This window comes from Loxodonta africana, chromosome 21, assembly GCF_030014295.1.
Source record: "Loxodonta africana isolate mLoxAfr1 chromosome 21, mLoxAfr1.hap2, whole genome shotgun sequence".
NCBI classification, from domain to species: Eukaryota; Metazoa; Chordata; class Mammalia; order Proboscidea; family Elephantidae; genus Loxodonta; species Loxodonta africana.
In genome coordinates this window covers 44,944,871-44,956,836 of record NC_087362.1, presented here as the reverse complement: position 1 = coordinate 44,956,836, position 11,966 = coordinate 44,944,871, and the positions used below count along the sequence as shown (strand labels likewise).

Here is an 11,966-nt window from a genome sequence, read left to right as displayed (position 1 = left end):
GCTGCTAACCAAAAGGTCAGCAGTTGAAATCTACCAGGCGCTCCTTGGAAACCCTATGGGGCAGTTCTACTCTGTCCTATAGGGTCGCTATGGGGTTGGAATTGACTGGACGGCCACAGGTAATGGGTATTATATATATTCCTCTGTGTCTTACTTATCTAGTGCTGCTATAACAGAAATGCCACAAGCGAATGGCTTTAAAAAAGAAAAATTTATTCTCTCATAGTTTAGGAGGCTACAAGTCCTAATTCAGGGTGCCAGCTCTAGGGGAAGGCTTTCTCTCTCTGTTGGTTCTGGAGGAAGGTTCTTGTCATCAGTCTTCTCCGGTTGAGGAGCTTCTCAGTACAGGGATCCTAGATCCAAAGGACTTGCTATTCTTCTGGCTCTTTTTTCTTGGTGGTATGAGGTTCTCCCATCTCTCTGCTTGCTTCTCTTTTACATCTCAAAAAAGACTGATTTAAGACACAACCTAATCTTGTAGATTGAGTCCTGCCTCATTAACATCTTAGAGGTAGGATTTACAACACATAGGAAAATCACATCAGGTGACAAAATGGTGGACAGTCACGCAATACTGGGAATCATGGCCTAGCCAAGTTGACACATATTTTGGGGGGACACGATTCAATCCATGCCACTCTATATCTTGCTTGTCTCCTTTAAAAATACACTTTGGAAGTTCCTTCCAGGCAGCTTTCTAAGAAGGAGCCCTGGTGGCACAATGGTTAAGTGCTCAACTGCTAACCGAAAGGTCAGGAATTCAAACTCACCAGTGGCTCTGCAGAAGAAAAGACCTGGCAGTCTGCTCCCGTAAAGCTTACAGCCTAGGAATCCCTATGGGGCAGTAGTAGTCTGTCCTGTAGGGTTCCTGTGAGTTGGAATGATTTGATGGCATCCAGCAACAATAACAGCCTTCTAAGAGATGCATGTCATTCAATTATAGGACTGTAGTAAAGTATATTTGAATGTCTCCTTAGGAAAGTGCATTCAGACTGTTCTAGGTTCATAGTTTTCTTTGCAATGTGAATTAAGCATCCTGGCGTAGCTCTATTTATTTTCTGATATGTAAAAAAAAAAAAAATTTTTTTTTTATCGATATGGAATAGATTTCCAGGAGTGGAGCTGCTTAATCAAACGATATATATTATATAATTTGAATAGGTATTGAATAGGTTGAATTAGTTGTCACTGAGTCAATTCCAACTCATGGTGACTTCATGAATAGGGTTGTTAGGTGCCATCAAGTCAGTTCTGACTTGTAGCAACCCTATGTACAACAGAAAGAAACACTGCCTGGTCCTGTGCCATCCTTACAATTGTCGCCATGTTTGAGCCCATTGTTGCAGCCACTGTGTAAGCCTATCTCATCAAGGGTCTTCCTCTTTTTCACTGAGCCTCTACCTTACCAAGCATGATGTCCCTCTCCAGGGACTGGTCCCTCCGGATAACATGTCCAAAGTATGTGAGATAAGGTCTCGCCATCCTCGCTTCTAAAGAGAGTTCCGGCTGTACTCCTTCCAAGACAGATTTGTTTGCTCTTCTGGCAGTCCACGGTGTATTCAATATTCTTCACTGACACCATAATTCAAAGACATCAATTCTTCTTCAGTGTTCCTTCTTCATAGTCCAGCTTTTGCAAACATAGGGTAGGAAATATATCACCATAAGCCAAGTCCTTCATCACTATGCAATCTTACCCATCCAAATTGAACATCTAATATTGGCATGACCTCTTCTGGTTCCTGCATACTATCCCCTCCAGCAGGCAGGAGACCTTGGGATATGTGTGGGAAGTATCTGGTTGCCTCATGTTTCATTTACTTTGGGGATGAGCCTTCACTAAATGTATGTGGCCGGATTAAAGGGCGAATTGATTTTATATGGCCTAAAATTCCCTCCGTTTTTCAAAAGGAAAAACATAACACCTGGTACCAATATCTCAAAATGTCTGGAGAGAAACTTTCACCTTAACATTGTTGCTGCCAACATTTAGTATAAAAAATTATTTGGCAACAATTATTTTGAATCCTGTCACCAAAGGATACATTCTCTGATCCTTCTAAACACAACCCAAACAATACATATGCATATCCGAATCTGTTCTCTTTTTTGCTACAGGGGACCCAGATGCATTGGGATCCTAGAATCTGTTTGATGGCCCCATTTCTCAAACCCTAGAACTCAGGCAATTTGTTGATCTAACAACATGAGTGGAGAGAAGGAAGAGGCCTCCTCATTGAATGCACCCAGGGCTTATGGTGACCCAGAGGAGAGGAGGGATGTGCCAGAAAGCTCTGGCATTTCCTCCCAGCATGAGCGACAAGTACAGTACCAACTGGAAAGTCTACCCGGTATGTCCCAGCAGTCCCCAGGCCCCTCAGTGCAGTATGGCCTGGTTCACGAGGAGATGGGCTCTGTGGCCCAGCAGCAAAGGGCTTTCCAGACCCTAGAAAGATTTGAGCACCAGGCCACAAGCCTCTCTGCTGCGGAACAAGGAAAAGCAACAGAGCCTGGCCCAAGGTAGGTCTCCCTTGAGCAAGATTGGGTGGGGAACAGCGAATTGCCCTGGGGAGAGTGGATCCCAGCACGAAGTCACCCATTTCATGCTCTATTTCCTCTCTCTCTTCTCTATTTCTCATAGCTTCCTACCAGGATCCGAGTGTAGTAAGTACAGGCTGTGACAGGTGCAGGCGGCTCCATTGCCTGCCCCTTGGGGGTGTGGGGGTGGTAGCCCAAGGCTAGGCTACAGAGGTGGGCTAGGAATGGGTGCCAGGAGGCTAGCCTCCCTGAATCATATGACTTTCTGTTATTGCTAGATGCCCTGTCTGTCCTGCCTGCCTCTTTGTGAGCAGATGGGTCTTAATATTCTCCTGCAGGTCAGCCTTGCTCTTCATCCCTTTCCAGTGAAGGCCAGTCACTCCTCAGAGCACTTGTAAGTGTTTTTGTTTTTTTTTTAAACTCAGGATCCTTTCCGTTCCCTCATCTCCTTCCCCTCCCCCCCCCCCCCCCCACCAAGTAAGAAACCACTAGAAAGAAGTCAAGGGCACGGAATGTATCTTTGTTCTAGTTTCCTAGTGCTGCTGTAACAGAAATACCACAAGTGGTGGCTTTAAAAACCAATTTACTTTCTCACAGTTCAGGAGGCTAGAAGTCTGAATTCAGAGTGTGGCTCTAGGGGGAGGTCCTTCTTTGTCGATTTCAGCTTCCAGTAGCCCCAGCATTCCTTGGTTCCTTGGCAATCTTCATGGGGCATCTATCCCCCGCCCCACACCACCCCCAGTTTGTGTTTGCTTGTCCCTGTGTCTATGCTGCTCCTTATAACTGAAACAATTAGGTTTAGGACATGCCCTATACTAATAAGGCCTCATTAACATAATGAAGAAAGACCTATTCCCTAAAAGAATTACACCACAGGTATAGGGGTTAGGAATCCAGTACATATTTGGGTGGACATAATTCAATGCATGAGTCCCCGTTCTTGTTCCTCTGTGGTGGTGGGGACTTGGGGCTCCTGCTTCTTTCTTCTTTCAGGCTGCCTTCCTCCCACCATCCTCTATGTAGGGTCTTCAGCTCAGAGCTACTCCTTCAAGAGATCTGCCCTACGGATCTCTCAGACAGTCTCTGCTCTGATTGCTGGCACTCAGAATTATCTCAAAATGTGGCCCTGCTTATCGGGAAAAGAACCTGAGCACAACCTGGGCTAGAGCAGAAGGATGTTCAGTTGTCTGGGGAGCCCAGAGAAGGACATGGCAATGCTGTCTGGGGGTCAAAGAGGAGTTGTTGGATGGTTGGTTAGGAATTCAGTCAGGGGGTAAAGGCAGGCTATCCCTGGATGATGGTAGGCTAGGGCGTGCCTCTTTCCTTGGTAGCCCCCCATTCCAGAAGAAGCAGTGGTCAAGCACAGGATCCCACATGGGTCCTGGAAGGTTGGCACACTCTGCCATGGAGGGAAAGTCTATGCTGTTGCCATCAGCCGCTCTACCCAGCATGTGTACACGTGTGGCTCCAGATACATCAGGGTGTGGGATGAGAGTGCCCTGCATGCTTGGAACGAGACCCCTCTGGACCAGCTGGACTTTCAGGTGAGGGGTAGGGCTTGGGGAATCCCAGACAGGCCCTGTCATAAGACTCAGTGTTTCAAGGAGGTGATACAAGAATGTATCTACAGGACCATCGGAGCTGTGTTCTCACCTGCAAACTGCTTCCCGATGAGCAGAGCCTGATCACAGGGGGTTTGTTCCAAACGCTGACTCTTTGGGATCTGGCACCCAGCCCCCGCATCAGGGCACAGCTGGCCTCTACAGGCTCCAAGTGCTTTTCCCTGGTGATCTCCTCTGATGCCCATATCTGCTTGGCTTGTTTCAAGGGATTTGTTGAGATTTGGGATTTGCAGAACCAAATCATGATCAGGTATGACCTCTTTCCCCAGCCCTTTGGGTGCAATTGGGGGAGGAAGGCTTGATGGTGAAGCTTGGGGAAAGCATGTGTCTGCTTCTGGATCTTGCTTTCCTCTCTGTGCAGTAGAGGCAGGTGAGTTAGTCTAGAAAATATATGAGATATTCCTCAGGGCTCCTTGCCCTAAAACTTCCAGAACTCAGACGCAGACCCAGCCTCTGTGTTGTTTTCTTGCCAGGAAGCACCAAGTCCCTGTAAATGGGTCCAGATGTGTTGATATCACAGGCGATATGTTCTGGACAGGAGGTGAAGATGGAAACCTGTATTCCTGGGATCTGAGGACCTACCAGAAACTGCAGAAATACGATTTAAACCACGAGGTGCCTGGCTGGTTACCACTGGGGCCAAGCTCAACCTCCCTGTAGAATTGTAGATGAAGGCAGGAGTGGGGCCCACATTTGACAAGGTGCGCATGGATGATGGTATTGGTAACTTTGCGTGCTGACTCCACACCTTCTTCCAAACAGATTCTTGGCATCACCCATGACCCCAGTGAGGAATGGGTGTTAGTGGGTTTGAGAACAAGTGATGTAATAATCCAACACACTCACCGGGAGGAGAAGTTTAAGATGAACATACATTTAAGAGATAGCAGCCACTACAACCTCAAGTTTGCCTCCTGTGGTGAGTGGGAAACCAGGTGATACCCATAGATGTCCTGCTTTGAACTGTCTTGCAGAGTCTGGGCCCAGCCTTACTTCAGACTTTTAATTTCTCCCTCTTCAGCCCCAACGCTAGCCAAATGGAGATCCAGTGTCCACTTGACCCAGCCTGAGGGTAGAGCTAAAGGCTCTGGCCTTTGCATTAACTTTCTCCTCCCTCACCAGCATTTCTCCCTCTCCTGGCCTGGTTGCCTTTCCTATTTTCTTTCTCTACTCCCCTCTACTTTTCTGGCTGTCTCTGTAACCAGGAACTTCCTATGTAGACTGCTAATCTAAAGATGCAGGCAGACATGAGAGTCACAAGGCCACTTCTAATTGTCTTTTTGTTTAATGATATTCACCATGGTCTTGTGGGGGGGGGGGGTCAGATAAGGGAATGGCATGGGTAGTGTCTCTGATTTTTATAAATGGAGGAAACTGAAGCAGAGAAAGCCGTGCCCTTACCCCAGTCAGGGACAGAGCTGGACTAGAATGCAGACTTGGTCTTAGCTCTCCACTCCTTTCCTTCACCAGGGAGCTATTTTGTGGCTACAATGGACGAGTCAATCTACAGCTTGTCGGCACCTTCTCTTCAAAGGTTGTTTCAGGTACTGGAAGGAAGATGCACAAACCCAGGCATTCAGTGCTTATACCCCCAGATCCCAGTTGGCTGGATCCCAGAGATAATTCTGAATACTTCTGAGGTGGCATCCCGGGCCATTTTATCGATTGGGAGGAATGTGGATTTAAAGGTTGTGAACTCATGGGCTCCACCTTGAGCCCTAGGTTGAGATTTGGGGAGATGTCTCCTGTCTCTAGACCAACCCTTAGGTCTATGTTAAGCCTTTGAAACAGCCCCAAGACTTCGCTTCTGGCTTGTCTTGCCCCTGCATGCTGTCCCTCTTTGGTTCCCTCTTCCCCCTTAGGTAGAGGAGTCTTCAGAAATCCTGTGTTGTGATATGTCCTCGGACAACCAGTATCTGATCACGGGCTCCAAGGAGAGTGCTACTGTTTACCAGTTCTTATATTGAAGGTTTCATGACATGGCCCTGCCAGTGGAAGCCCAAGAAGGCAGCCACGTATGAGAGGATAACCTCCAAGTGCTGGACAACTTTAACACTCCCCTCCCCCTCTGCCCATCCAGCCTGCACTCCCAGGTTTTTATTATATGGCTTGGGGCTTTTCCTTTTGTTATTTTTCTACCACTGATTTCTGGGGTTGGGCTGGAAACATTTGTGAGATCTGGCCTTTGTAATTAATAAAACAGCAAAGCAAAACAAAACCAAAGTGGCTGGGATATGCGGCCAGTTCTTTCAAATAACAAACTCTTTGTGATTGTTTATGTCCTCATTCGGCAAATTCCAGAGTGGGGAAGAAATTTTAGACCATACAGTCTTGTTGGTAACCTTTTCCTGGGTCAGGGAATTCTTGGAATCTTTAATAAAGCTCAAGAAAAAAAAAATGTATGTACAAATAGACACTTGCAGATTATATCAGGTAGTCGATAGACAAACAAAGCCCAACCAACTCTTGGCATAGGTTAATAACTCCCATGAGCTGGCCTAATGATATCTTGAGGATGGCCTCTCTCTCTCTCCCCATTGGGTGCTGTTGTGGATTTAATTGAGTTCCCCCATAATGTATTAAAGTCCTGGCCCCTGTGCCGGTGGGTGTGATCCTGTTTGGAAATAGTTTTTCTTCTATTATATTAATGAAGTCATGGCAGAGTAGGGTGGGTTGTAACCTGAATCAATTCTGAGTTATAAAAAGGGCAGAAGAGACAAAGGTACACACAGGGGAAAGAGACTGAGGCTCCATCTATAAGCAAAGGAATGCCAAGGATCCCTGGCAAACACTAGAAACTAGAGATAAGCTCACAGAAGGAATTGACATGGTTGAGACCCTGATTTGGACTTTTACCCTCCAGAACTGTGAGAAAATAAATTCTTGTTCTTTAAAGCCACTCACATGGAGCTTCTCCGTGCAGAGACCCTGGGTCCGAAGGACATGCTTTGTTCCCAACACTGCATTCTTGGTGGTATGAAGTCCCCCCTCTCTGCTTGCTTTCCTTTCCTTTTACCTCTTGTAAGATAAAAGGTGGTTCAGGCCACACTCCAGCGAAACTCCCTTTACATTGGATCAGGGATGTGGCCTTAGTAAGGAAGTTACAATCCCACTCTAATCCTCTTTAACATAAAATTACAATCACAAAATGGAGGACAACCACACAATACTGGGAATCATGGCCTAACCAAGTTGACACATATTTTGGGGGGACACAATTCAATCCATGACAATAACCAAGACAGGTACCTAACTTTGGTAATAGAAGAGTTCCTTACCACACAAAACCTCGCTTTATCTGACTCTTCAGAAGCCCTACTTTGGATTATTACATGAGAGGGAAATAAACCTCTGTTGTATTTTTCCTTTGTATTTGAGCTGTTATAAGTTTTGGGACCTATTTGTCATTATAGCCCAGGAAATGACAAACTTTCTTAAAGGGCCAGATACCAAATATTTTAGGCTTTGTCATACAGTCTCTGTCACAACTACTCAATTCTGCTGTTGTGTATCTAAATCACACAGGACAGTGCCTGGTATATAACATCCTCAACAAGGGGAGGCTGTAATTATTGGAGGAGTCTGAGGCTAAGTCAGGAATTAAGACCTTTCTGGGAGATGAGGCATACATAGTACATAACTAAATGACTATGACTGTTCAAATAAAATCTTACTTACAAAACAGGCAGTGGGCCGGATGTGAGCCACTGGCTGTAGTTTGCTAAGCCATACTATAGCAGCGTGCCTCTAAACAATATAATTAGCATCCACTGAGTCAGAATTGACCCAACAGCAATGGGTAAGGGTTAAGAATAAAATACAGAGGGTAAAAGCCAACAGTAGATCTATTCTACTGGGTCCAGGCATTGGAAAGATGTGATCTAAAATGCACTTTTTGCGATTGTCTTTTACCCTTACATGGTTTGATTTTTGTCTGTCTCCGTAAAGATGACCAAGAAGGTCAGTGGTGAGGATAATCTGTTACTGATTCCAAATTATGTTTGTCTGATATAGAAGTCTGAGCCAGGACCATCCTATGCCACCTCCCAGAAAGGTCTTAATTCCTGACCTAGCCACAGGGTCCTCCAATAATAACAGCCTCCCCTTGTTGAGAATGTTAAATACCGGGCACTGTCCTTTGTGATTTAAATACATGTCTTCTTTTGTCCATTTTAACAGGACACCTAAAGACCTCTCCCTACTGAATATTGAATTTTAATACTGAACAATTTGGAACAAAATAGCTGGGGCTTAAAAGCACCTGAAAAGGCCTCTTTCGGTTTCTACTCCTGAGATTTCTGGAGCTTCCCTCTCTCCTGATTTTTTAAGTCTCGCTCTTTAGACATACTCTTGAGCCTCTGAACTCTGTTTTAAGATGAATTCCCTTTTCGCTTATATTAGAGCGAGTAGGGTGAGAAGGTGAACTCAAATGGCCACTAAAAACCAAAAAAAAACCTAAAAAACAAAAAACCCAAACCCATTGCCACTGAGTCAATTCTGACTCATAGCAACCCTGTAGGACAGAGTAGAACTGCCCCTAAGCAGGTGACAACGTGCTTGACCTCATGAGTAGTCTTGTTGTTAGGTGCTGTCGAGTTGGTTCCAACTCATAGCGATCCTATGCTCAACAGAACGAAACACTGCCCAGTCCTGAGCCATCCTCCCAATCGTTATGCTTGAGCTCATTGTTGCAGCCACTGTGTCAATCCACCTCCTTGAGGGTCTTCCTCTTTTCCACTGACCCTGCATTCTGCCAAGCATGATGTCCTTCTCCAGGGACTGATTCCTCCTGACAACATGTCCAAAGTATGTAAGACGCGGTCTCACCATCCTTGCTTCTAAAGAGCATTCTGGTTGAACTTCTTCCAAGACAGATTTGTTCGTTCTTTTGGCAGTGCATGGTATATTCAATGTTCTTCGCCAACACCACAATTCAAAGGCGTCAACTCTTCTTCGGTCTTCCTTATTCATTGTCCAGCTTTCACATGCATATGATGTGATTGAAAATACCGTGGCTCGGGTCAGGTGCACCTTAGTCTTCAGGGTGACGTCTTTGCTCTTCAACACTTTGAAGAGGTCCTTTGCAGCAGATTTGCCCAGTGCAATGTGTCTTTTGATTTCTTGACTGCTGCTTCCATGGCTGTTGATGGTGGATCCAAGTAAAATGAAATCCTTGACAACTTCAATCTTTTCTTCGTGTATCACAATGTTACTCATTGGTCCATTTGTGAGGATTTTTGTTTTCTTTATGTTGAGGTGCAATCCATACTGAAGGCTATGGTCTTTGATCTTCATTAGTAAGTGCTTCAAGTCCTCTTCACTTTCAGCAAGCAAGGTTGTGTGATCTGCATAGCGCAGGTTGTTAATGAGTCTTCCTCCAATCCTCATGCCCCGTTCTTTTTCATATAGCCCAGTTTCTCATATTATTTGCTCAGCATACAGATTGAATAGGTATGGTGAAAGAATACAACCCTGACGCACACCTTTCTTGACTTTAAACCAATCAGTATCCCCTTGTTCTGTCTGAACAACTGCCTGCTGATCTATGTAAAGGTTCCTCATGAGCACAATTAAGTGTTCTGGAATTCCCATTCTTTGCAATGTTATCCGTAATTTGTTATGATCCACACAGTCGAATGCCTTTGCATAGTCAATAAAACACAGGTAAACATCCTTCTGGTATTCTCTGCTTTTAGCTGGGATCCATCTGACATCAGCAATGATATCCCTGGTTCCACGTCCTCTTCTGAAACCGGCCTGAATTTCTGGCAGTTCCCTGTTGATACACTGCTGCAGCCAATTTTGAATGATCTTCAGCAAAGAATTGCTTGATTTTTTTTTGATTGATGAAGTAAAAGAACTGAACAGAAGATTTCAAAGGGTGTCTCGAGAAGACAAAGTACTATCGTGACATGTGCAAAGAGCTGGAGGTGGAAAACCAAAAGGGAAGAAGACGCTCGGCGTTTCTCAAGCTGAAAGAACTGAAGAAAAAATTGAAGGCTTGAGCTGCAATAGCGACGAATTCTATGGGGAAAATATTAAAAGATGCAGGAAGCATCAAAAGAAGATGGAAGGAATGCGCAGAGTCATTATACCAAAAAGAATTAGTCGGTGTTCAACCATTTCAAAAGGTTGCATATGATCAGGAACCGATGGTACTTAAGAAGTCCAAGCTGCTCTGACTGCATTGGTGAAAAACAAGGCTGCAAGAATTGATGGAATATCAATCGAGATGCTTCAACAAACAGATGGAGCGCTGGAGGTGCTCACTCATCTATGCCAAGAAATACGGAAGACAGCTTCCTGGCCAACTGACTGGAAGAGATTCATATTTATGCCTATTCTCAAGAAAGGTGATCCAACCGAATGTGGAATGAGTAGTCTAAGCAATGTAATTACACCAATGAGATTAAAAAAATTTTTTTCTTGTCAACAATTGTATTTAAAGAAGATACTAGATGTTATTTACAGAAGATGTACATACATACAATTCCCACACCTTAAATGTAGCATAAATTTTGAAAACAGGAAAAAAATGTACTCCAAAATTACATACTAAATAAAAGAAATAAAAAGTAGTTATTTGGCACAATATCTACTATATAGCAAATAAATAACTCTATACTGTTGATTGAATGTACTAGTTACAGTCTATTTGAAAGTGTAAAACAATGGCTGAAAATTAAGATATTTGTAATAACATTTAAGTTCAGAAAATATGTTTATTATTATTATTTTGATAATTCCAGGTACCGTCAGGAATGTGGAGAAATGGGAACTGAAGGTGTGGACACCCTGTGACCCAGCATTTCCATTCCGCAGCTGTAGCTACACTGCATGTTTTCTCATTGTGGGTTTTTATTCCTGGGATAGGGGGCAACGGTCATTCCCTGGGGCTGTGACTTCCCTGTCTTTTGTCATGAGTGAGGTGGGACGGTTTGTGTGTGGGATGTAAGCATTTACTTACGCAGTCCTTTGGCGGCAGCCTACCAGGAAATTGTGTCCGCTGTTCATGAACACCTGGGTCCCAGGTGACTGACTACACTGTCATCGCTGCAGCGGGATCCCCTGCCCCAGTACCAGGGATACCTGAGAAGGGGCTCACGAAAGGGGTCGCCTGTTCCAGGCTGGGGGGTCTCGGGGGCTCCTTGAGCCTTCGGGCAGCCCCTTCCCCGTGGACACCTGCTGTTGCCCGAGGATAGGAAGTCTTCCACGGGTGAGTAGAAGCGGATGCTTGGTCTGTAGAGGCAAACGTCCCTCTAGGATGCTTGGTATGTAAAGGCAAAAGTCCCTCTCCTTGTTGGACCCGCGGGATCTCTGGACACCTTCGCTGAAGGTTCATTATATCTGTTAAATTAAATTGTAATACAGCAAAAGAGCTCTGCCCTCTCTGAGGCTCGAACTCAGGACCTTCAGATTATGAGACTGACGCGCTACCCGCTGCGCTAAGAGGGCCGCTAGGAAGAGGTTTTCTTCATATACTGAAAGGAGAAGGCCTCACTCCCCTTCCGCTGGCCGAGCTGCTCCGGGGTGTGCCTCTCTCACATCTGAGACCGGCAGACGCTCAACCCTTCCTTAGAAGCCACGAGGCTCCCTGTTTCCCGCGGGCGGAGGGCCCAGTCCCCTAGGCAGGGCCGGACCGGAGAATGGGTCTAGTGGTCTCCCTGTGGGCAGAAAAGTCACTCTTCCCGGGTAGGGGCGGCCCCAGCTGAGGGAGACGTGCCCGCGCTGGGAGACCTAAGCCGCTGTGGGGCTCGATTGCGCCTGCCCGGACCGCACCCCCGTGTGGGTACCCGGGAAGAGGAT

At 45.6% G+C, this 11,966-nt stretch overlaps 1 protein-coding gene and 1 non-coding gene across 2 annotated transcripts; one reads left to right on the top strand and one right to left on the bottom strand.

Moving 5' to 3' along the window:
- The first annotated feature begins 2,206 nt into the window (after positions 1-2,206).
- Positions 2,207-6,127, top strand: TLE7 (TLE family member 7). The gene is made up of 9 exons (XM_064273485.1): positions 2,207-2,520; positions 2,642-2,664; positions 2,877-2,932; positions 3,870-4,082; positions 4,169-4,410; positions 4,634-4,775; positions 4,923-5,079; positions 5,631-5,704; positions 6,023-6,127. Exons 1-9 carry the CDS (start codon positions 2,207-2,209, stop codon positions 6,125-6,127), a joined length of 1,326 nt encoding a protein of 441 aa, XP_064129555.1.
- A 5,415-nt stretch (positions 6,128-11,542) lies between these two features.
- TRNAM-CAU (transfer RNA methionine (anticodon CAU)) lies at positions 11,543-11,615 on the bottom strand. The gene has a single exon. It is a non-coding gene; the product is annotated as a tRNA-Met (tRNA).
- Positions 11,616-11,966: the final 351 nt, after the last annotated feature.